Source organism: Capra hircus, chromosome 18, assembly GCF_001704415.2.
Source record: "Capra hircus breed San Clemente chromosome 18, ASM170441v1, whole genome shotgun sequence".
Classification (NCBI taxonomy): Eukaryota; Metazoa; Chordata; class Mammalia; order Artiodactyla; family Bovidae; genus Capra; species Capra hircus.
In genome coordinates, this window is record NC_030825.1 from 2,894,512 (window position 1) to 2,919,026 (window position 24,515).

Below are 24,515 nucleotides of genomic sequence, written 5' to 3' on the forward strand. Positions count from 1 at the left end.
AAGGCAAAGGTCCGGCTCCTCAGCCCCCTCTGGTGCCCAGAGCGGCACATGGCAGCAGGGGCCTCACCCAGTCCCAGACCCTCATCCCCTCTTGGCCCTTGGCACCAGAAGCCGGATCATCCCGGGGCAGATTCCCACACTCCCAGCAGGAACAGAAAGGATCTTCGTGAGGCCAGCCTGGGACGCAGAGTGAGCTTATCCCAGGAAGACTGGGAACCCACAGGCACGTGGTAGAGCTGCAGCATTGCTGGTTAAGGCCTCAGCAGCAGCAGCTCGCCGCAGGGCTGCACTGGCTCTCTGCCACCGACATGCTCCCACTCCTCCACTGAGTCATCCCGGGAGAGAGTGTTGAACGGGAAGTCTCGGCTCAGGCAAAAGCTGCACCTCTGAGGAAGGCCACAGGAAATGCCCCCAAAGGCCTCTTCAAGGTCGGCCTTACCAAGGGACCCCAGCGGTCTGCCAAGGCTGGTTGTCATTCTCTTCTTTCAGGCCCTGGTGGAGAGTGAAAAGGCAAAGGCCCAAGCAGGGCCATTGGGTTTGTAAAGGCCACAGGGGACACTTAGCTTGGGACATTCCTAGGTCCAGATGGAGCACAGGCTAAGCCTAGGCCACCATCAACCAGGAAGTCTCAGTCCTGTTCCCAAGCACCATCTCTGCTTCACCAAGTTTTAGAAAGGGCCAGGCCAGAGCTTGAGTCGCTTTCCTTTGGAAGCAGATTTACAGAGAAGTGGGTGGAGAGAAGACTGAATCCTCCCCTGAAGAAGGACAGGAGGGGCTGCTGTAGCTGCAGGCTTTCTCCTCTTGCAGAGGAACAAGCCTCAAGAGAAGGGGCCTCAGTTAGAGGTCTCAGTTCCCAGCAGCTGCAGGCTCAGGCCCTGAGTGTCCACTTCTACCAGGTGGATGCTGTAGTTCCCGAGGCCCTAGGAGCAAAGGATGGGAGGTGTTAGTGGGTTCTGCGTGGATTTCAGGCCCTCAGGAGGCTGTACTTGAGCAGCAGGGCCAAGGGGGCTTACAGCTGTAGCCCTGGTTAGCTGGTGGGCCACAGGGAGGGCTCCTGTCCCCGCCAGTTAGCATACTCCAACTACCCGGTACCTCTGTCTTGGCCAGCATGGCCTCCAGAGCCTCCTTCTGCCGCGGCTCCTTGGTCAGTAGACAGAGAAAGCCTCCGCCCCCTGCCCCTGCCAGGCTCTGCCCATGCACGTGGGGGGCCAGGACGTCCATCATACGCCGCACCGCCAGGGGCTCACAGCCTGGAGCCATGAGCTTCTTCTGCTCCCAGTATGATGTCAGGCACTGGCCCAGCAGAGGCAGACTCCCTGGGATGGGGGCAGAAAGGGGGTCATCTGTAGGCTAGATGGGGCACCCAGACGCTTAACCGGCGTCCTGGTTCAGAACCTGGGTCCGGTACAGGCTGGAAACAGGAACTGTAAAACCCCCCTCAAGGGGTTGTTTGAGCACAGAGCAGCTGGCGTGGTACCCAGCACGTATAACTGTGTGGCCCTGATCAGCTCTGATGCCCTGGAACCCAGCGGTGGAGCCAAGCTTCTTCCCCCATCTGCTTGCCGGTAGGTGGGCTGGAGGCCTTCCCCAGGATGCAAGTACTGTCCTGAGACACGACTCACACCTAAGCGTCAGACCCTGCAGAGGACAGACTGTAGTCCTCTGTCCCTGGGGGCCTCATACCGAGGGCGGTGCCAAGCCCTGCAGAGCCCCCTGGCCTCAGGCCCACGAGCGGCAGCAGACACTCACTCTGGGGTCCTGAACTCGAGGGAGGAAGCGCCTCACCTTGGCGGAAGGCTTCCGCACACTCCTCGGTCTGCTGTACCAGGCGGCGGGCGTTCTGCACAACGGCGGGCAGCCGGGCGTACCAGCTCCTCAGCACATCCTGCAGGGAGTGCAGGAGCAGTGAGGCCAAGCCTCGCTGAGTGGTCCGCCTCCTCCCTCCTGGGGCCAGGGCTCACCTGGAGCAGATTCCGGGCCAGGCGGGTCTTCCCAGTGTACACCAGCAGCAGGTGGTCATTGAGCTTCTGGACAAAGCCCTCAGGCACAGTGACCTCCTCCACTTCCACCTTCAGTGGCAGCTGAGCCTGGGAGCGCCCCACCTTGATGCCGGGCATGAGGCCACCCACCTGGTCCTGCCAGCCGCCTCCTACAAGAGCCCCAGCCCCGTCACTGCTGGGGCCTCCCTGGCCAGGCTTCCCTCGCCCGGTCCAGGCTCCTGGCCTTGCGTCCCTAGCTGGGACCAGCCTGGGAAGACAGCTTCCCCCACCAATGCTGAGTCAGCTGAGCTGTACAGCTTCTGCCCCAGCCCTGGGTGCAAGACAAGCCCAGGGGAAGGGGCTTCATTCCAGAGCCCAAGCTTAGAACCTAACCCAAGGCCTGAGGCTTGCTGCAGACCTAATGTGTTCTTGGAACTGGGGTAAACCACATCAAAGGATTAAGACCTTACCCTAACCTTTCCCCAAGGGCAGGATGACACAGGACTCTCCCTAACAGTTCCTGCACCCCAGCTTGCCTGATAAAGGGTGTTGATGGTAGAAATCAGCTTCTCAGCATCTCTTATCAAACTTTATATAAAATAGCATGTTCACATTCTGCTTCAGTAATGAAAGGTATGGATCTCTTTTCTTCTGGCAGCTATATAAAAATGTCAAAACCTGAGGTGATTCTGGGTTAGGTCTTTGATATCTGGTGAAGGGCCTGCAAGGGTTTCCAGTATGGAACGCAAATGGCAGGAGGCATCTGGAACGCTACGGCCAAAATGTGGTTAGTGTCAAGGCCTGGAACACTGAGAACTCCTTAATGGCAATCCTCCTCTCCAGGGCACCTGGCGTAGCTTGTAATTATACGTTCATTTGAGTGGTTATTGATTAATGTTCGTCTCCAACAGCCCATATGACTTCTGATGGCAAGGACCCTGTTTTTGTTCATTCTATCCCCAGGGCCCAATACAGAGTGGGTATCTGATAAACAGTTGTCATTTGACCAAATGAAGGCTATGAATGGTACACTCCAAAAGAAAACTAAAAGGCTTCCCCACCGGGCCTTTGTGGTAATGCCCACCTATTACAGGATGTGAGTCAATACAGTCAGAGGAGTTGGGCTACATGGCGGCCAGGGAAGAGACCGTCATCAGGCATCTGTGTGTCTGTGTGGCAGCTTCCTTCCCAGGGCTGTGCTGGAGGGGAGGCTCGGCACCCTGAGGTGAGAGCACCCTGGAGCCAGACAGGCCTCACTGCTCTCCTGTGTGGACGCTAAGGGGCCACCGTGGTGAGAAGCCTGGTGCTAGGCATTCTGTATGACCATGGCCCCGGCTGGGCGCCCCCTCAGGTGGTGGGGGCCCAGCCAGGGGAGGGACAAGGTGCTGCAAAGCAGGCTGAGGGGCCTGTCCCCTCCTCCAAACACAGTCCCGCCCTGAGGGACAGCCCTCAGGGACACAGAATACCTAACAGGAAAGGTGTTGCACGGACTCTTAAGAGTATGTTTATACATCAAGTCCTTTGAGGTAGAAATAGGTCATTTTGAAAGCACCAGAGAGAGTGTCAGAGGGATAAGAAGGCAGCTCTTAATCACTGTGCAGCCCAGCGCAGCTGTGGGCACCCTCCAGGTCCAGGGGAGCCCCTGTTTCTGATGATCCCCGTCCTGCCCCGGGGCAGCCCCCTACCTGTGGTGAGCACCTGCTCCAGGTGCAGGACTGCGTGTATCAGGGCCTCTGCACCCACCGCGCGGCCTGCGGCCCGCTGCACCGCGGCCAGGGCGGCCCCCGCCAGGATGCTGCTGGTGCCTGCAGGGCGGGGGAGAGGGCTGGCATGAAGCCGCTCCGCCAGCCAGTCCTGCCCTGCCACTCCCGCTCTAGGGGGCAGGGCCCGGCTAGGGGGCCAGAGCGAGGCTGAAGGGGTGAGCGGGCCGGTGTGCAGCAGGGGGCGGACCCACTCACCAAGGCCAGAGCCGTGGGGCAGCTCAGACCAGGTGTGCAGCTCAAAGCCACCCCCGAAGGCACGTAGCAGCTGCTCCCTCAGCGAGAGCTCGGAGGAGACACTGACGACGCCCGCGCAGACGAAGGCCGCCTTCAGCAGCGCCCCTGCGTAGGGAGCAGCCCCCAGCGGGGCGTTTGGTCTCCAGGGCAGACACAGACCCCAACCCGTCTCAGCGCCACCAGGAGCTCAGCCCAGCAGCAGTGCTGACCCCCTTCCCAGTCGCGACAGGCCCTGCAGGCTCTGGGGCACCAGCCCGCAGGCCGCTCTCCCTCCTGCACGCGTGTGGGCTGGGGGCGGGGGACTGCAGGGCGCCCCTGAGGCCCGGCCGCTGTGGCCTGCAGGCTATGGGGCTCCGCCCCCACGCCCCGCTGCGCACGTCGCAGGCGCGCTGACCTGGGGCCTGGGGCTGGCAGTAACCCCGCATGTCGTCCAGGCTGCAACACACAATCTTCACGGCCGTCTGGTCCTGCCGGGGCCCCACTGCCAGCCGCAGCTCGGGCTCTGGGATGCGGCGAGCCTTGGCCCCAATGGGCCGGCGGCCGTCCACTCGCACAGCCAGGCCCAGCACGGCCCCACCGAGCTCATAGGCCAGGGGTGGCGTGTCACTCCAGCCCCCTGTGGCGACGGAACGAGACCCAGCTGGTCTCCGGGGTCTGCCAGCTCAGCTCTGGAGTGCCGACCCCCACCCCACCCTCCTCCACGGGCTCACCAGAGAAGTCCACCCGCGCTGGGCACTCTGCCACCACCCACTGCCCAGGCGCCGGCAGCTCCACCGGCATGGAGCTGACGAAGCGCTGGGCAGACATCACAGCCCGGCGTATCAGCAGCTGCCCGGCCCCCTCGTAGTGGCGGGCGGCCCGCACCAGCAAGGCTGGCCTGCGGGAGGGAGGGAGGGGTCTGGGTCCCGACTGCCCTGGGGACCTGAAGCTGCCCCGCCCCTCTGGGCTCACACCTCCAAGGCCAGCAGGGGCTCCTCCAGGGGCTCAGGCATCCTCAGCCTACCTGCTCAGCCACCTGGCCCGCTCCCGGGTGAGTGCCTCCACACCCCGAGCCAGGTCTCCACGCTCCAGTAAGGAGAAAGGCCACACCCACTCGGGGTTAGCCGCCGGCCCACTGCGCAAGCCGCCTCGGCCCTCCGCCATGCAGCCCAGGACGTCTGCCACACAGGCCAGGGCACGGGCAGCCACGCCAGGGTCTTCTGCACCAGCTGCCACTGATGGACCAGGAGGCGGGCAGCTGCTGAGGAGCCCGTCCCCAAGGCCCTCTGCCCTCAAACACCCCAGAGCCCTCACACCTCTGCACTGTGGCCCCACATGTATCCTGGCCTGAGAGTGCCCCCAACTTCTCCGCCTGGCAAAGTTCTCATCCTAGCGAATCCCAGCCCAGGATGCCCTTAGTGAGTAAGAGCTCAGCCTTGGGGGGCAAACCGCTGAGTGAACACCGCAAACAGGTAACAAGGCGCTGCCTGAGCCCCCTGCTGGAGCACTTCACCCTATCCGGCCCCCAGCACAGAATGCACGCTCTGCCGATGCTCACGGGACCCAGAGGCTCAGCACCAGGCTCCCACCTCTCCCCAAGCCCCTCACTGACGCTGATGGAGCTTCCTAGCGCCCAGACGGTTAACTCCACTTGTGTCTCCCCCCTGCTTTAGAGTCTCGTGTCTCCCTAATGCCCGAGGTTGACGACCCAGAGGGCAGACAGGGCAGGTGATGCGGGATCTGGCTTCCCAGCTGGGTGCCCAGCACACTCACCCTGGTCCAGTGTGGCCAGCAGGAGCCCAGGACAGCCCTCGTGGACAGCAGCCCAGGTCAGCGGGCGCAGGCTGAGGTCCTGCCGGGCCTCCAGCACGTGCCGCGCCTTGTGCAGGGCCTGGCGAAAGAACAGGTCCCGGCGGGTGGCCAGCGTGGTGCCCCGGTCCAGGCACGGCTGCAGCTGCTCCCAGGACAGACGCCAGCAAGCCCGCCAAGCCTGCAGGGCCCGGCCCCTGTCCTCCTGGGGGTCTAGCATCCACAGCAGATCCCAGGGCCCCAGGGCCCTCGAGGGGTGGAGCACAGGGAAGAGACGGGCACTGAGGAGGCAGCGTTCAGCAGGGGGCACATCCGGGTCCCACAGGTCCCAGTCCCTAAGGTGGGGAGAAGCCGCATCAGCAGGAGGGGAGCACGGTCCCCTAGCCCCGACCTCCTGTCAGCGGGGGCCTGGCTCCTTCCTGGGGACAGGACCAACCCCTTCAGAGACGGCACAAGCGAGCGATTCAGGGCGGGAGGCCCAGCTGCCCTGCCTCCTTTCCCAGGCTGCTGAACAAAATCCCAGAGCCTGGGCACCATCAGGAATTTGGAATAGCCCAGGGGGATGATGCTAGGGCAGATGAGGCTGCTCAAAACTACCCCAGGCCCCAGGGATTGAGGGAGGTGGGCCCTGAGCCTCCAGGCAGCTGCCACCCTGGCTGCCAAAGCCCACGGAGCCCCATGGGACCATCCACCCTACCGGATGCCCGTCTTCTGGAAGAATTTACTCCAAGACATGTTGAGATATGTTCCTGTCCCCTGTCTCTGGGGAAAGAGAAGGAAGCAGTCAGGGCTGACGGGGCCACAGGAAGGGGTTAGGGAAAATAAGGCCAGGGGACTGGGGTCGGGGTCAGACGGGGCAGGAAGAGAGATGGGGGCACACGGGCAAGCAGGTCCTGAACCAGCAACAAGCCCTGGTGCCTCCAGGTGCCTGTCCAGGGGCCTGAGACCCGGAGCACAATGCTGGCCCCCAGCCTGACCCACTGCAACTGGCTCTGCAGCCAAGGCGGGTCACCTCCCTCTCTGAACCTCAGTCTCAGCCTGAAAAATGGGGGTAGGAGTCCCCAGCCAGCCAGGAGGAGGGAGGGAAAGGCCTGCTGAGGCCCTACCGGCCACATCTTCCTCACAGCCTGTATCCCCCAGGTGAGCGCTTGCAGAGCCCCGCAGGGGAGTGGGCACTGTGCTGGGGACACTGGGGCTGCCCAAGGCCTAAAGATGGGGGTGAGGGGAGGCCGCTGAGCACCTACCTCCCAGCTGTCCAGGCGGCCCACGAGGGTGAAGGCCCGGCTGGGTGCGCCGTGCAGCTGCACGTGGTGTCCCCGCAGGATGAGGTCACGCAGCTCCACGCCGTGCAGCGCCTGGGACTGGGCCACGTCCAGGCCACTCACAAAGCAGCCAGTCCCAACGTGAATGGGGCCCTGGCGGGGAGAGGACAGGGTCTGCGTGCTCAGCGGAGTCCAGGTGCGCCCCGGAGCGGGCCTCCCCCCGGAGCGGGCCTCCCCCGCGCACGCCAGGCCTCACCCGTAGGTGGCAATGCTGCAGGACGCTCCCGGGGCCCAGCCGCACGGGGCCCTCCAGCAGGCAGCTGACCACAGTGCTCCCGGCCCCCAGCAGTGGCCGCTTCTGAGGACCCAGGAGAAAGCCGTGAGGCCCCGGCAGGGGCGGCCCCAATCCTCCCCCATAGCCTGGCCCTAGCCGGAACTCCTGCCACTGTTCTGCTGTTCCGCCAGGGGCACGCTCCCCTCCAGAGCAAACCTGAACCCAGAAATGGGGGTCCCACCAGATGACAGCCCCCAGAAAACTCCCACCTGTTCAGCTAGTCCAACCCCTGCCACCCTGAGGGTTGCCTCCGCACTCTACCTGCCCATCACCATGAATTTGCCTGACTCCCTGAGCAGACTCTTCAGAAAGGGTTAGGGAGCACTCTTCTCTAGCTTCTCAATCAGTCAAACTGGGACGTAGAATCCTGACTTGGCTACTTACTGGCTCTGTGGCCTTAAGCAAGTTACTTAACCTCTCTGAGCCTCCAGTGACTCTTGTGTGAAAAGAGGTAATAGCACCTACCCTCCTAGTCTGTCCCAAGCATGCTGTTCCCACCCCTCCCTGCAGCGCCCCATGGCCACCAAGTATCCTGTAGGCACCTCTGCGGGCCTCACCTCCAGGCAGGTCTTACCTCCACCTGGGAATGTATGACCTGGGCCTCCGGAGCCCCTGGGGATGTGAGACTGTGCAGGAACTCACTGGCTGAGTTGGTCATGTAGCTGTAGCTGCCATCAGGGACATACGCTGTAGAGACACAAGTACTGACCTCATCGCCCTGCCTCCTGCAGCTCTGACACCAGGCCGGGCCACCAGAAAACACGGCCTCATCAGAGCCTGGGAGGGCAGGCATGAAAATGAGCCCACTGTGCTGATGGGGAAGCTGAGATCCAGAAAGGCTCGGCAACCTGCCCAAAGTCACCCAGCTACAAAGCAGCAAGACCAGGACGGGAGCCCAGGAATGAGACCAAGGAAGAAGGGAAGCAGTATGTCAGCAGGGGACTTGGAACCAGGAGAAGGTAGCTGTCCCGCGCAGGTGCTCACAAGGCTGGCCTGGCCTAGGGGCCCAGAGGCCAGATGGTGAGGGAGGAGCTTCCCCTGGGGGTCCCCACTCCCAAGGCTTCCCCACCCAGAGCATGGAAAGGCAGGACCCACCCACTGTGAGAGGCTGACCGCGGAGCTGCCTCCACAGCTCAGCCCGGGCGCCGTGCAGATAGCCCGCGATGTCCGCATCACCTTGCCCCATCTCCGGGGGCCGCCCCACCAGGAAGTCCTCCCTTTGCACGTTCCGGGCCATGCAGAGCAGGATGTCAAAAAACAGAGACAGCTGGGACAGGGGTGGGCGCTACTGTCAGTGGGCTTCCCGGGTGAGTGGGGCCCGCTCCCTCCCCAGAGATGCGAACACACAGAGGGGAATGGACTGGCTGGAGGCCCCGCAGCCAGACTAGCAGCGTCAGGGCCTCTCGCCCAGGCCAAGGCCTCCCAGTCCCCAGTCCTGGGCACCTGGCCAGGCTGGGCTCCCGAGTCCAAGCCCATGTAGGTGCAGGCATCCAGAGGCGGGCTCACGTGGGTAGCCAGGAGGCACTCAGCAGTTTCCACAGAGAAGAAGACAACCCCGGACACCTGCAGGGACCCCCACAAGGGTCAGGGAGGAGACCCCGGGGCCAGGCATGTGCCTGAGCTGGGGAGGGCGGGGGCAGACGAGCCCCCAGGCCACACTGGACAGGGTCTTCATCTTCTGGGCCACTGTAGTGCCGGGACTCCAGGCTGACTGGAGGCAGCTCCCCACCAAGGGCCCCTCGACAGGCACCTTCTGGGGACCCCTCAAGTTTCAGGGCTCCTCCGTCTTCCCTACGGCCTAGTCCCAGACTCTTACACACCTCTTACATCTCTGTTCTTCCTTCTAGAAAGATCCCTCGAGCCTGCTTCTGGCCTTTGTCATTCAGGACAAGACTCTGAATGACAAGGCTAACCCTGTCCTTAGGTTTTGGCACCACCTGCTCCCGTGAATACCCGATCCAGATCTGCCTCAGATTCCGGTTCTAGCCTTCCTGGAAGGAGGGGGGCTCTGCCCTGGGCAGGAAGGCAACCCTCCCTCTCCCATCCCATAAAGTCTCCAAGCCCCCCACCCTGGGGCCTGGCAGCCGTACCAGTGGCACCCGCCCATCAGGCCTGGCACATCGTTGTATCTCTGCCTCAGTGCCCTGGTAGTAAATGTCCAGAACGAAGCCCTAGGTGGGAGGAGGAAACAGAGTTAGGAAAGGAGGCAAAGAGACTGAGAAGGAGGGCGTTCTCCAGATGCAAACCTCTGACGGACGTCTGATAGGGCTGGGACACTCCCCAGACACCAGTGCCTGAGACCTCCCCCAGCCCCATGGCAGACCGTCTCCACGGCCCCAGGTGCAGGCACAGAGCCCGGCACAAGGTCGGGGGCAACTCGTGTTTGGCAAAGGACTAAGTAAGCACAGGAGCTGCTGCCATGGGGAAAACCATCAAACCCAGGCCAGCCAGGAGTCAGGACCAGGCCCGGGGCCCTACCTCGGAGTCGGTCAGGTAGACACCATGGCTCCGGGCGTAGGCCGTGCTCCCAGGAAGGGCGATCCCTCTGGCTCCCCGGAAGCCATCCCAGCTGATGCCTGCGGGTGGGGGAGTCAGGAGGCTCTCCAGGGACCTCAACCCAAGGCAAGGGCGGGGAGGGGGTGGGGGGGCGCCTGCCAGGAGGCACACGCTCAGGGCAGGGCTGTGCAGGCACCTCTAGAGAAGGGACGTTTCCATGGTTTCCAACATGGGCATTCCTCTGGGAGAATGACAGCACCCCACCCCCGCCCCAAGCTCGTCCCCGGGGCCCTTGGGGGCCACAGGGACAGACTGGGTGTCTCCATCCCACAGACAGGAGAGGTAGGCGCGACAGGGGAGGCCTGCCTCCTGCTCTAGGCTCCATCCTGAAAACCTCAGAGCGTCCCTTCCACAGGGGCAGCAGGCCAGGCGGAGAGGGCGGGTGGGGGAGGAGAGGCGGAGCGGGCGTGGGGGCGCCTAGGGAAGGCAGCCGCAAACCTCGGCAGGCTCACCTGGGTCCAGAGGCACCGACAGCAGCATGTCCGTGCTGCAGACCCACACGCCCGGCGGGGAGCCCGGGCCCAGCTGGGGAGAGAGAGAGCTGGCGGGGCCCAGCCCTGCCCGTGGGCACGGCCTCCGCCTGTTCCGAGGGACCGGGCTTCTGAGGGGAGGGGGCCCCCGGCCTGGGGTGCCCATGCCCGCCCTCCCAATTACTTTTGGGGCCACGCCTCCCCCAGGGCGGCACACTACCCTCCTGAAGCGCCCAAAGCCATTGTCGGTAACTAAACGCAGGCGCCCAAAGCCATTGTTCTGGCGTCCCCCACCTCAGCCAGCAAAGACCGTGGCTGGGGCACAGCGGGTAACAGGACAAGAGCCCGGCCTCACCCGATGGCTCATGATGTCCAGCAGGCAGTCCAGGTTGCAGACCACGGCCTCCACGGGGGCCTGGGGGTTCTCCACAGGGAGGCAGGTGAAGGCCCGGCCACAGTCATCGAAGGGGAAGTCTCGGCCCTGGGGGAGCGGGGACAGGCAGAGGAGCCTGGGGCAGAGGGCCGGAGCGGAAAGCCACCAGGCTCTGGACTTTGACAAGGGTTTTTCTCATATAATTTTTTCACGTAATTTTTGAAATGAAATGATTATGGTAAAAAATTAGACAATGCAGATACACAAAAGGAAAAAGAACCCCTGAGGGATAATAACCATTGCCCTCATTTTTGAGATATACGCAGACTATGTTTTCACAAAAATTTTAAAGGTGGAAAAAATAGAACTTCACACACACACACACGGGAGTGTAAGTCAAACTGGAGAAATAAGATTGGGAACCACATCAATATCAATACCCTGGCTGTGATTATACTATAGTTTTGGAAAATATGACCATTGCAAGGATCTAGGCAACATTTACAGAGGTTTCTCTCTGGACTATTTCTTATATGTGTATCTATAATGATCTCAATCAAACTTTCAATTAAAAAAGCTGAGATCATTCTATTCAAACTTGTGTGGCTCGCCTTTTTCACTGAATAATGAAAATACATTCACTGACACTCACAGTGAGCCAGGCCCAGCCCCAATTTAAACATTCAGTGGGCCATCTCAACACTTCCACATGAAGGAGGAAGTGTTAACCGAGGCCTAGAAATGATCACGTGACCATCACGCCAGGTCACAGAGTCAGTCAATGCACAGGTGAGTGCAGAGAGTTAAATGGACCTTTTAATCACTGTCTAATGTTCCTCCAGGAGGATATGCTGCTTTTATTTATCCAGTTCCCCATTTTGAACACCTGGATCAGTTCTGATGCTGACGCTTCTGAATGTGCGCAATGGACGCCTTGCACACAAAGGAAGACGCCCTCTAAAGTCCCGTCCAACCCCAAGAATCAACGGCTCCATCCTCCTGCGTAGGCCCTGCCGGGCGTTCTACTAACCATGTGCAGGATGAGGATCCAGGCCGAGTGCAGCACATCTGACGTGACCACCTATCAGAAGTGGGAGAGCCCTGTTGACGGAGGTCTGGACAGATGGCAGCCGAGGATGGCAGCCTCCCCTCCAGGGAGAAACCCCAGCACCAGCCCACACAGGCAGCAAAGGAGTAACAGCTCAGACGAATGGCCACAGGCAGGCGCGAGACAGCCCTGGCCCCGCCGGGACGAGCGGACAAGGCGGCCCTGCGGTGCGGCCACCCCTGCCCCGCTTGTAGGGAAGCTTGCAGATGAGTGCGTGGGGCTGGCTGGCAGCCACACAGTGGTCCCCCGACTCGCTGGCGCCACTCCCAGTGCCAGGCTGCATCCACAGCTGCAGCCACCCTCCCTCCCTGTGCCAGGGCGCCATGCCGGCAGGGTCACCGACTGAAGTGACTGGGTGTGTGCGGGTCGTGGGCGGTGCCCTACCCTCGGGGGCCACTGCATCCCAGCTCCAGCAAACCACTGCCACGTGGGAAGGAGAGCCCAGGGTGGCAAGACGAGGTTTCTCAAGTGCAGCCAGAAAGCCTAATTCTGACACTGGCTCTGAACCACTACCAAAGGCTGGCCCTGCGTTCTGCCCTCACCTGGGTGAGTCTGTGCAATCTACAGATGCGAGCATGATGCTGACCCTGAACGGGGCAGGGCAGTGGGACCTGAGGAGCGGGGAGCAGGGAAAGCTCTGCTTGAAGCCCCCACCCCACTGTGCCAAGGAGGGGACGTCAGGACCACTCACGGTGAAGCCTGCGCGGGCACTCAGGTGCTCAGCAGCCACCAGCAGGGCGTTGAGGGTGGCTCCTCCACTGCCCACGTGAACCTCAGGGTCCTCCACAGCCAGCAGCAGCGTCCCAGCAGGGATCTGTTCTCGCTTCTGCCGTATTTCCAGCTCTACAGTCAGAACATGGCTGGGACCTGCCCCCCAGCACCCCAGCCCCCAGTCCCGAGCACCTAGAGCAAACCTCCATTATTTTCTCTTCTTTGACTTAGCACCTTTTCATCTAGTAGCTCATTAGATCTTTTCCCAACTCAGTGAGGTAAGGACAGTTACTCCCACTTCACAGATGAGAAAACCAAGTCTCAGTGAACTGACATGTGTCTGAGGTCACATGGCAAGGAAGAAGCAGAATCTGGGTTTGAACCTGGGACTGCATGGCTCCTGGGGCTCCAGGGATATGTGGCAAGGAACAGGGAGTGGGTTCTACACCAGGGGCAGCATGCACAGGGAGGGTCAACTACCTCTCTGGAAGACCTCAACGCTGTCCTTGTACTGACACGTCAGAATGATGACCGTCCAATCAACCCCTTTCGGCTGTTCCATTCTGGCCAAAGTTGAAGGGTTTTCTGGGCAGAGATACAGAGATATGTGAATGTGTTTAAATTACCATATCCTGAAATTGATGTTTCTGGTTATAAATAGTTTTATGAATTTTAGCACACACATAGGTTCTTGGGGTCACTACCACCATCTGCATCTCAAAGAACTATACCTCAACCCTGTACAGCCACACCCTCCTCCATGCGCCCCCTCTGCCAACCAGCCATCCGTTCTCCAAAGCTACAGCTGGAATGTACTCTTCTGAGACTGGCTTCTGTCACTCAACACAGCGCCTCTGAGATCCGAGTTGGCTAAGCATAGCCGTAGCTCTTTCTCCTGTTTTGCCAAGCAGTGCTCCATCGCCTGGACATTCCACAGTCTGTTTCTCCACCCACCCACTAAAGGAAGGATATCTGGGCTGCCTCCAGGTTTTGGTAATCATGAATAGAACTGCTGTCAACATTCGCGTGTAGATTGAACGCGAACATAAGACATCTCTCCAGGTGGACACCGAGGTGTGGGATTACTGGGTCACATGATCAGTGTATCTTTGCCTTTATCAGTTCGGGTACATGAGATTTCCTCAGGAGAGGAAGAAAGGGGAGGGGGTGGCGTTGACAGCGGGCCCCCGCTTAAAGCACAGGGCCATCCTTTCTGTACCGCAGGCCCCTCATCACCCAATTGCTGGCTCTGAGGCTGGGGAGGGAGGCTCTATGTCCAGGCTCCTGAGGGTGCGGGCAATTCCCTTCAAAGAGGCAAGCTCTGGGAGGGGACCTCCCCTCTCAGAGACTCCAAGCCAGATGGGGCTGCAACCCCACTTGCCAGTCACCTTCCTCCAGAGCACTCTGAGCAGTGGGGGGAAGGTGAGGCCAAAGCCACGGCTTCACCCACTCCTATCCCCCCAACGCTCCTGCCCTGCCACGTAAGAAAACAGTCTGACTGCCGAGGCTCAGCCTCCTCAGGACCTCCATAGCAGGTCCTTAGGAGTGTGCTGCCAGGGGTGGTCCCACACAGCAGCCCCCAAAGCTCAGCATGGCGAGGGCCGGTGGGGCGAGCTGCGTGATCCCCCAGAGGTGCCCTGAGCACACCTTCATTCACAGTCCACCCGCATTCCAGTCAGAGCCAGCAGGAACCTGAGCCTCAGTCCATTTCTTCCTGTGTCAGACTCTGCTGCCACAAGCCGTGGTTCAGGCTGACAGATACTGCCACTTAGCAACACCCACACTCCCACAAGCTTCCAGGGAAAGCCTCCGCCACTAACAGAAACTGCTCGGCTCCCCACTCAGCTCAGGAGGGGAATCCACAGGGAAATCCAAGCAGATCTTGGCCAGGGGTCTGAGGTCAGAGGCATTCCCTAGTTACCCATCAGGCCTTCCCAGTGAAGGGTGTGGCTGGGGATTCCGGGCTGGCCACCAACTCCCTGTGTGACCTTTGGCACCCCCTAACCAGCTCTGGCCTCCATTGGTAGGAAGCATAATTGCGGATGCCCCCCATCTCGTTCACACGGAGGCCCGGCGACCCATCAACCAACAACTGGAAGAAGACAGACCTGCTCAGACAAGATGGGGATCCCCTGGGAGGCCTCCTTGGTGCCAGAACGCCCCATTCAACCCAACAGAAGCTGTCTCGGAACCACACTGCAGACTGACAGCTTCTGGGCATACCTCCTGCCTTCCTTCCAGAGTTCTGTCACAGGAAGTGGGCCTGGAATGCAAACAGACAGCTCTCCCATCTTCCTCCAGGTCCCTCCCCTTCCTCCCTCCCCCAATAAATCTCTTGCAAGTTTAATCTCATCCTGTTGCCTGCTTTCCTGAGGACCTGAACCAATATGGCAAGTACATCATTTTCCTATCAGCACCATCAAAGGAAAAATCACTCTAAGAACCTCTAAATATCTGGGAAGTACTCTCTTGATCCTTAAAGATGAAGAAACTGAGACACAGAGAGATTGACTTGCCCAAGGTCACACAGCTAGCAAGCGGTAGAGCCAAATCTGAACCCAGATACCTTTTTTCCAAAGTCCATTCTCTTTACCACTACACCAAACCTACTTTGTAGGACTGAAAATAGACAAAATATACGCAAAGTGCCCGATACAAGGTGACAGTGAATTGAGGATGGCATTAAAGATGACAGCTGTTAGAGTTAGCTCACCCACTCACCCTGACCCATAGTTAAGACACTGATTTTCCATCCTCACAACACCACTGCCAGGGAAGTATTCTGTCCAGTTCACAAATGTTAGTTGATACTGCAGTCATGACTAGGGCCTGGGTCGCTCAGATTCTCATTTAGGTAATGGGGATAATGAAGGTCATATAGCTTGTACAGACAGGTGTGTCCAGCTCCAAAATTCATGTCCTTATGCACCCTGCAGAAACAAGCCCTCTCTCCTGGAGTCTTCGCCCTCTGTCATACTTAACATTTGTAGGAGATCTTAGATACTAAGGCCTCTATTCCAACATTCTGCACACCTCCAATAGAACTTCACCTACTGAGGTCAAGTTGAAAAGGTTTTTAATGCCCTCAGCCACATGCTGCCCAAAATTAGGATAGGGAAGGGGAGTCAGGGACAGAATAAAATAAGGCCTCTTCATATTTGCTTCTTGAAGAGAAGTAGGGCGGTGATTTTGCATTTTAAAGGGGAAAAAGTAGTTTCACGGAGGGATCTGATTTGCTTTCTGGGGAAAAAGGAAGGGAGAAGGAAGGTGATTGGAAGTAGAGATTACACTGCAAATCACACAAAGGAAATATAGTTGAGATGAGCGGATAATGACGAAACCCGACGGGGTAAAATGAGGCAGGAAAAGTGACCTCAAAGGGAAAGTCACCAGCCCGGCACCCAGCGGCCCAGCCGCCTGCAGTCCCTGTCCCAGGCGTCCCCAAGTCCCAGAGCTCCTGTAAGAAGACCTGGGCCAACGGGATGAGGGGCCTGCAGGCACCCTACGGCAAGCGGGCGCTCGGGGGCGCCGGCAGAGTTCGAAGCGACTCTTCCCTGTAAGGAAACGGGCAGCCAGTGGCCCAGCTCAGTCCTGAGGGCCCAAGAGGCGGGCAGGGGTCGGCGAAACGGCTGGGGGCACCCGCGCGGCGCCGGGTCCGCGCGCACCCACGTACCTGCCTGCGCCCGGCGCCCCGCGCCGCTAGCTCTCTAAGGCGGGGCGGCGCGTGCCTCGCTGCGCGTCCTGGGAAGTGTAGTTTCAGCGCTCTCCCCGCCCGGGGTGGTCCCTCCCGATTCCCAGCTCCAGGCGACTTCGCGGGTCCTCAGACGTGGTCCGAGCCACCCCTTCCTAAAGAGCAGTGAGCCGCCCCTTCGAGAAGGGGTGTGGAGCGGAGACGGCGGCTCCGCGGGGCAGCAAAACTACAACTCCCAGAGGAGCCAGGGCGGCTCCAAGACAGAACGCGTTTCCTGGGGCTCGAGTTCCAGGCTTGGGGTGTATGCGTTTGTTTAACCCCGGGGCCGGGGAGTCCTGCGGAGGCGGCAGAGCCTGCCGCTTCTCTGCTCCGCAGAGGCAGAAATCAAACCCGGAGAAAAAACCCACAGGCGTTGTCCCAGCGTAAGCGATCACCGTCCGATTGGCAATTGACCAGGCTTGCACGGGTTCGTCACGTGGGTCCTTCCGGTAGAAACGTCACAACGCTAGTGAGAAGATGTGTGGCTCTTTTGGAAAAGTTATGAATGGCAGCATTGTTTGTAATCCCGGAAAAGTGGAAACGCGCGCGCGCTCAGGGTACTGAAAAAATAAATTAGGCACAGCCATACAACGGAATACTATGCAACAGAGATAATTGGCTAGGTTGACATATGCAACAGGGAAAAATGTTCAAGACATTTTGCTAAAGAACATTATGTATGGGAAGCTACTCATGTCGGAAATAATGCCTGTGGACATAATAGTACACCTGGACAGGAACAGGACTGGAAGGAGCGCACCCGGAATCGGCAGGGGCAGGGAGACCTTGAGCTTCATTTGCACTACTTGAGTTTTTCACATGAGAATGTACTTTACAAAACTGCCGTCATTGATAGGGAGCCCGGGAGGCCCAAGCAGTGAGTTTCAGAAAAAATGTGACATTCCACTCACTTTGTGTAACCTTGGCCAGTCACATGGCTATTCTGTGTCAGGTACTCTTTATCTGTGAAATGGGGTAATAATTGTATCAAATGCCTGAGATTATTATGAGGATAAGATAAATTCTTGACTCCATAGTAAATGCTCCAAAATTACTAACCCTTGTGATGACTAGTGCTGTTATTCCCACGTGGCCCCCTTAAAGCTGAATCAGTGGTTTATTCCCTGTTGTATCCTCAGTCACCGGAACATGCCTGGGACATCGTCCGTAGTTAAAACAATGTGTTGAATGATGGAATGAATAAAGAGCAATCCCGTGCTCAGCTCCCACTCCCCCACTTCCTCCCCCAAACCTGTCTCCATCCCCCTTTCTCCCCCTGGAGTCACCCCCTCTCTTCACTTGGCCCAGGTCTCCTTCTTCTTGCACTTCAGCACCCACTCCTCCTGTGAACCAGGAGGCCTCCAGGAAAGCTGTTCCTAGCAATGCAGACCCTGCTCTGCAGTGGGGGAGAAGGAAGGGGTGCCTGCAGCTGCAGCCCTGGGGGTGGCTCAAGGGAAACAGTGAGCTCCAAGGAGCTCAGAGGCCAAAGGCTTCCCCCCACATCCTACGGCAGGCAGGCTCGCTGGGTCGGGGTCCAAGGCCACTAGTAAAGATAATCACAGAGGTTTTTTCAATGAGATCAAGTCCTCAGTGCAGCCTGTCAGCAGCAGACACAAAAACGTGTAGCTCTCTACCCCCCATGATCTGGGTAGACAGAGCCATAAAAAAAAAATTCTGATGTTATAATATAGGATAGATTCTAGGGTTCGAAATCAGACAAATCCTCTCCAGTTCTCATCACTTTCTGACAGTGTGAGCAAACCACTCAAATTCTTTGAGCTTCAGTTTCTTCCTCTGTAAGAATACAACAGTATTTGCCTAACGGTCTGGCACGTCCCTGGCACGGAGTAGGCATCCAGAAGTAAAGTGAACTGAAAGTCGCTGTCGTGTCTGACTCTTTGCAACCCTGTGGACTATACAGTCCATTCTTCAGGCCAGAATACTGGAGCGGGTAGCCTTTCCCTTCTCCAGGGGATCTTCCCAACCCAGGAATCGAACCCAGGTCTCCTGCATTGCAGGCAAATTCTTTACCAGCTGAGTCACAAGGGAAGTCCAAGAATACTAGAGTGGGTAGCCAATCCCTTCCCCAGTGGATCTTCCTGACCCAGGAATCAAACTGGGTTCTCCTGCATTGTAAGCAGATACTTTACCAGCTGAGCTATGCGGGTAGTCCAAGTAGGCATCCCACTTCCTTATCAAACATGCTGCTAGAGTGTGAGGGTGCAAGACTGGAAGGCTTCTTGGAGGAGTTGCAATCTGCAGGACCCTGCATGAGACGAGTGGCTGCTGCAGGATATCCCTCTGGGAGTCAGGGCTACCCAGGGATATCTTAGGCTGAGTTCCCTAGATGCAGAACCAGACAGAGGGATTCTTGTGGGAGTGATTTTTTAGGGTAGTGAGAGAGACAGAATAAGGCAGGGGAAAAAGCAAACCAAAGATGGCTTAGCTAAGTCTAGCCTCAGTCTCATCCTCTGGGGATCTCAGGAGCATAAAATGCACCACAGGGCTTATTTTAGAAACTAGGGATCTGGACTTTGTACCCCACATCAGTTCGTTGGCTATGGGTGGGCCAGGGGGAGGTAGGGAAAAGAGGAGCAAAATTTCCTGGGCATCTCCAGGCAAAGCGGTTCACAGGGACTGATAATTCTCCGGAGAAGGAGTCAGCTATGAGATGCTAGCAGCCAGCACTCATGACAGCTGGGGAATGGGTGGTCCATCCCTGTGAAAGCATATAACCAAGAGCATTTACTGCAGGGGAACTGATGAAGAGATGGGAGCTAGATGATGAAGGTGAGGAGAGGATAATAAACTCTCCTACCAGTCTTTCAAGGAGAAATTGAAGCAGCTGATTATTTTTTCTTCTTTTTTTCCTTGCCACTCCATGTGACTTACGGGACCTTAGTTCCCCGACCAGGGATGGAACCTGTGCCCCTGCAGTGGAAACGTGGAGTCCTAACCCCTGGACTGACAGGGAAGTTCCGGGTATGGTTTTAAATAATCAAAATCCAGACCTGATAGGATAACCAAATAGGTAACCCTTTCTGGAGAGCTATTAAGTGTACTTTATCAAGTGGCCATCTTCCCCAAAGCCTGACTTGCCTTTTCCAAATATCTTATGCAGTATTTTCCAAAGAGTGCTGCTATAGGATGTGTCTATATCTATATACATGCTATAGGATGTACATATATACACATATATGTATATATATTCTATAGGATGTGATTATATATTAATAGTAGGATATAGTAGGAAAAGGCAGCCCACTCCAGTACTCTTGCCTGGGAAGTCCCATGGACAGAGGAACCTGGTGGACTATGATCCATGGAGTCACAAAGAGTCAGACATGACTTAGCAACCAAACAACAACATAGGATGTTAACAAGTGTTGCTTCAGGAGAGGTAAAGATCCACTAAATAAAGGTAAATGGGTTTATTTTATCCCCACAACTTTAAAATAAATAGACTGAGTAAGCAAAATGTGTGTGTGTGCATATATATATATATATTCATACAATGAAATACTACTCAACCATAAAAATCATGAGATATTAATGCATACTGCAACATGGATGAATCAAAAATGTGCAAAATGAAAGAACTCAGGCAAAAATTACTAACTATTTTATGATTCCATTTATATGAAGTGTTCAAAAGTGTTAAATCCATAGACAGAAAGCAAGCTCAGTTGCTAGGGGCTGGGGGTGGGAAGAATGGGGAGTGATCGCTTAATGGGTACAGGGTTTTCTTGTGAGGTGATGAAAAGGTTTTGGAACTAGAAGTACTGGTTTCTAGACACTGTGACTTCACTAAATACACTGAATTGTATGCTTTATCATAGTTAATTTTGTGTTCCGTGAATTTCACCTCAACTTAAAAAAAATGGTACTGAGGGACTTCCGTGGCAGTCCAGTGGTTAAGACTGCATTTTCAGTGCAGGAGTCATGGGTCTGATCCCTGCTTGGGGAACTAAGATCCTACATGCCGCACAGCCAGAAAATGTTGAAACAAGCAAACAATGACACATTTAGTGTGCTTGTTGCTAATGGGGTGTCATTGCTCCCGGGTCTTCTCAGTGGACAGGTACAGAGCTAGGGAAAAACAATTCCTATATGGATGGGGAACCTCTAGGCTAAGCTATAAAGCATTTCACAAATATGTTAAGGAATCCTTTTTTCAGGCCATGTCTGCAGCTTGTGGGAATCTTAGTTCCTCGACCAGGGACTGAACCTTGGCAGTGAAAGCTTAGAGTCTCAACCCCTGGGACTGTTTATATACAGTTTCTCTGAGCTGAGCCTTAGTTCATACACCAGATCAATGGTCTCCATTGATATAATTGAAAGTACACTTATTAAAAGTTAAATACTTTTAAGATCTGTCAGAGTGCTTCACAAGGTCTCAAGCTCCGAGAAGACAGGGTTCAATTCTTCAGTTTCAGCCATTTTCACAGTGCCCACCAGTGTGCTTGGCACATAACGTGTAGCACACATTCTGTGGATGACTTTGGACGAACCACACTATCTCGCTGAGCTGTCTGCCGACCTAATTCTGCCAGAGGCTAAGAAATAGTCAATCTGATCAGTATTTCTGGAAGGTCTGTTTGGACCTACAAAAGCCCGAAAGCCTCTTGATGAAAGTGAAAGAGGAGAGCGAAAAAGTTGGCTTAAAGCTCAACATCCAGAAAACGAAGATCATGGCATCCGGTCCCATCACTTCATGGGAAATAGATGGGGAAACAGTGGAAACAGTGTCAGACTTTATTTTTTTGGGCTCCAAAATCACTGCAGATAGTGACTGCAGCCATGAAATTAAAAGACGCTTACTCCTTGGAAGAAAAGTTATGACCAACCTAGATAGTATATTCAAAAGCGGAGACATTACTTCGCCGACTAAGGTCCGTCTAGTCAAGGCTATGGTTTTTCCTGTGGTCATGTATGGATGTGAGAGTTGGACTGTGAAGGAGGCTGAGCGCCGAAGAATTGATGCTTTTGAACTGTGATGTTGGAGAAGACTCTTGAGAGTCCCTTGGACTGCAAGGAGATCCAACCAGTCCATTCTGAAGGAGATCAACCCTGGGATTTCTTTGGAAGGAATGATGCTAAAGCTGAAGCTCCCGTACTTTGGCCACCTCATGCGAAGGGTTGATTCATTGGAAAAGACTCTGATGCTGGGAGGGATTGGGGGCAGGAGGAGAAGGGGATGACCGAGGATGAGATGGCTGGATGGCATCACAGACTCGATGGACGTGAGTCTGAGTGAACTCTGGGAGTTGTTGATGGACAGGGAGGCCTGGCGTGCTGCGATTCATGGGGTCTTAAAGAGTCGGACACGACTGAGCGACTGAACTGAACTGAACTGAACTACTCTCCAAAAGTCTGTTATCTAGTGAAGTAATGATAACAAAAGGGCTTACCCTGGTGACTTAGTGGTAAAGAATCCTCCTGCAGTGCAGGAGATGTGGGTGCATTCCCTGGGTCGGGAAGATCCCCTTGGAGGAGGGCATAGCAAACCACTGCAGTATTCTTGCCAGGGAAGTCCAATGGACAAAGGAGCCTGGCGGGCTACAGTCTATAGGGTTGCAAAGAGTTGGAGATAACTGAAGTGAGTGAGCAGGAGCAGAGCGAAACAATGACACCATCAACTGAAGCTTCCCCAGTTCCATTCATTTAATCTTTAATCTGGATTAACAACATTTAGATCATCTTTAATCTTTTTTCTTACAATGCTTTAACAAATATCCATCTCTATGTGTGATTAAGAACATGTTCAGATAGGATGGATACCTCCTTAGAAATTACTAGGTCAAATTGCGTGTGCATGTGTAATTTGAAGACATTACCAAGTTGCTCTTCGCAGAGGCCGTGTGGATTTCCAACCGCACTGGCAGTGTACCACAATCCTTGTTCCCCATACTCTTCCCAAGATAGCTATCAAGCTTTTTGATCTTTGCCAATCTGATAGGTGAAAAATGATATCTCGGTGTGGTTGTAATTTGCATTTCTTTTATTATTACAAGTGAAACTCAGAAGATAAGTGTCAGAACTTGGAAGAACTAAAATCCTTGTATACTGTTGGTGGGAATATCAAATGGTACAGCCACTATGGGAAACATTATGATGGTTCCTCAAAAAATTAAAGGCAGAATTATCATATGATCCAGGAATTTCACTTTTGGTATACATCCAAAGGAACTGAAACCAGGAACTCAAAGAGATATTTGTAAACCCATGTTCATAGCATCTTTGTTCACAATAGCCAAAAGATGGAAACAACCCAAGTGTCCATCAACAGATGAATGGATAAAATGTGGTACATATCAGTGTATACAATAGAATATTATTCAGCCTACAAAAAGAAGGAAATCTTGACGCATGCCACAACATGGATGAACACTGAGGACATTATGCTAAGTGAAATAAGCCAGGCACAAAAGGACAAATATTGTCTTCATACTTGCGTGCCTTGATAGTTAAATTCATAGAGACAGGAAGTAGGCTGGTGATCGTCAGGGACTGGGAGGAGGGGAAAGTGTGGGGAGTAACAGCTTAATGGGCACATAGTTTGAGTTTGGGAAAACCAAAAAATTATGAAGATAAATGGTAGTGTTTACCATACAACAACTTGAATGTACTTAATGCCACTGAACTGTACAATTAAAAATGGTTAAGATGGTAAATTTTATGTATATTTTACTACAATTTTTTAAGGATTTTTTTAATGTGGACCATTTAAAAAGTCTTTATTGTATTTGTTACAGTGTTGCTCCTGTTTCACTTTTTGGCTGTTTGGCTGTGGGCATGTGGGATCTAAGCTTCCCAAGCAGGGATCAAACGTGCAACCGGTGCATTGGAAGGTGAAGTCTTAAGCACTGGACCACCAAGGAAGTCCCTACCATAATTTTTGTTTTTAAAGGGTGAAGCTACTCATGTTTGCATGTCACAGCCATTTGCGTCCTTCTCTGCGAACTGTCTGTGTTCTTTTCACAGGCCCCATTGTTCCTTGGTAATTTTACTGATTTACAGAGCACTTTGTATTAGCCTTTTCTACCTGATATAAATTGCAAAATTTTCTTCCATTTTTCTGTTGACTTGGTTTCTGTTGTGGTTTTGGTTTTTAGCTGGGTATGCTGTACACATCTGACTAAGCTTTAAAAAAACATTTTATAAATTATAAACTAGAAGTTTGGGATTAACATTGTGAGTGTGTGTGTGTGTGCGTGTGTGTGTGTGTGCATGCGTGCTCATTGTGTCTGACCCTCCGTGACCCATGCGCTGTAGCCTGCCAGGCTCCTCTCTGTATGGAATTTTCCAGGCAAGAATACTGGAGTGGGTTGCCATTTCCTCCTCAACATATACACGTTACTATACGTAAAATAGGTAAACAACAGAGACCTACTATATAACACAGGGAACTATACTCAATATAGTGTAATAGCCTCTAATGGAAAAGAATCTGAAAAAAGCACCCACGTGACACTGTGCAAGAGACAGGGATCAAGACCATCCCCAACAAAGAGAAATACAAAAAGGCAAAACAACTGTGAAAAGAAGGGAAGCGAAAAGCAAAGGAGAAAAGGAAAGCTATACCCATTTGAATGCAGAGTTCCAAAGAATAGCAAGGAGAGATAAGAAAGCCTTCCTCAGAGATCAATGCAAAGAAATAGAGGAAAACAATAGAATGGGAAAGACTAGAGATCTCTTCAGGAAAATTAGAGATACCAAGGGAACAAACACTTCATGTAAAGATGGTCACAATAAAGGACAGAAATGGTATGGACCTAACAGAAGCAGAAGATATTAAGAAGACATGGCAAGAATACACAAATCAGTTCAGTTCAGTCGTTCAGTCGTGTCCAACTCTTTGCCACCCCGTGAATTGCAGCACGCCAGGCCTCCCTGTCCATCACCAGCTCCAGGAGTTCACCCAAACTCACGTCCATCGAGTCGGTGATGCCATCCAGCCATCTCACCCTCTGTTGTCCCCTTCTTCTCCTGCCCCCAATCCCTCCCAGCATCAGAGTCTTTTCCAATGAGTCAACTCTTCGCATGAGGTGGCCAAAGTATTGGAGTTTCAGCTTTAGCATCCGTCCTTCCAAAGAACACCCAGGACTGATCTTTAGAATGGACTGGTTGGATCTTTTTGCAGTCCAAGGGACTCTCAAGAGTCTTCTCCAACACCACAGTTCAAAGCATCAATTCTTCAGCACTCA

The 24,515-nt window shown here is 55.0% G+C and overlaps 1 protein-coding gene across 3 annotated transcripts; it reads right to left on the minus strand.

The window, feature by feature from the left end:
- Window positions 179-16,689, minus strand: FUK (fucokinase). Of its 3 annotated transcripts, XM_018061676.1 has the most exons (25): window positions 16,252-16,689; window positions 14,687-14,841; window positions 13,059-13,163; window positions 12,559-12,710; window positions 11,790-11,840; window positions 10,742-10,867; window positions 10,369-10,441; window positions 9,839-9,936; window positions 9,451-9,531; window positions 8,804-8,923; window positions 8,456-8,627; window positions 7,935-8,047; window positions 7,283-7,384; window positions 7,009-7,179; window positions 6,462-6,526; window positions 5,729-6,099; window positions 4,980-5,190; window positions 4,687-4,853; window positions 4,371-4,592; window positions 3,938-4,081; window positions 3,665-3,784; window positions 1,962-2,149; window positions 1,786-1,885; window positions 1,093-1,316; window positions 179-920 (listed from the first exon to the last, which is right to left on the minus strand). In XM_018061676.1, exons 3-25 carry the CDS (start codon window positions 13,138-13,140, stop codon window positions 834-836), a joined length of 3,240 nt encoding a protein of 1,079 aa, XP_017917165.1. In that variant the 5' UTR covers window positions 13,141-13,163; window positions 14,687-14,841; window positions 16,252-16,689; the 3' UTR covers window positions 179-833. The 3 variants fall into 3 exon arrangements, with proteins under 3 accessions (XP_017917165.1, XP_017917166.1, XP_017917167.1); XM_018061677.1 differs by lacking the exon at window positions 14,687-14,841; XM_018061678.1 differs by lacking the exon at window positions 8,804-8,923.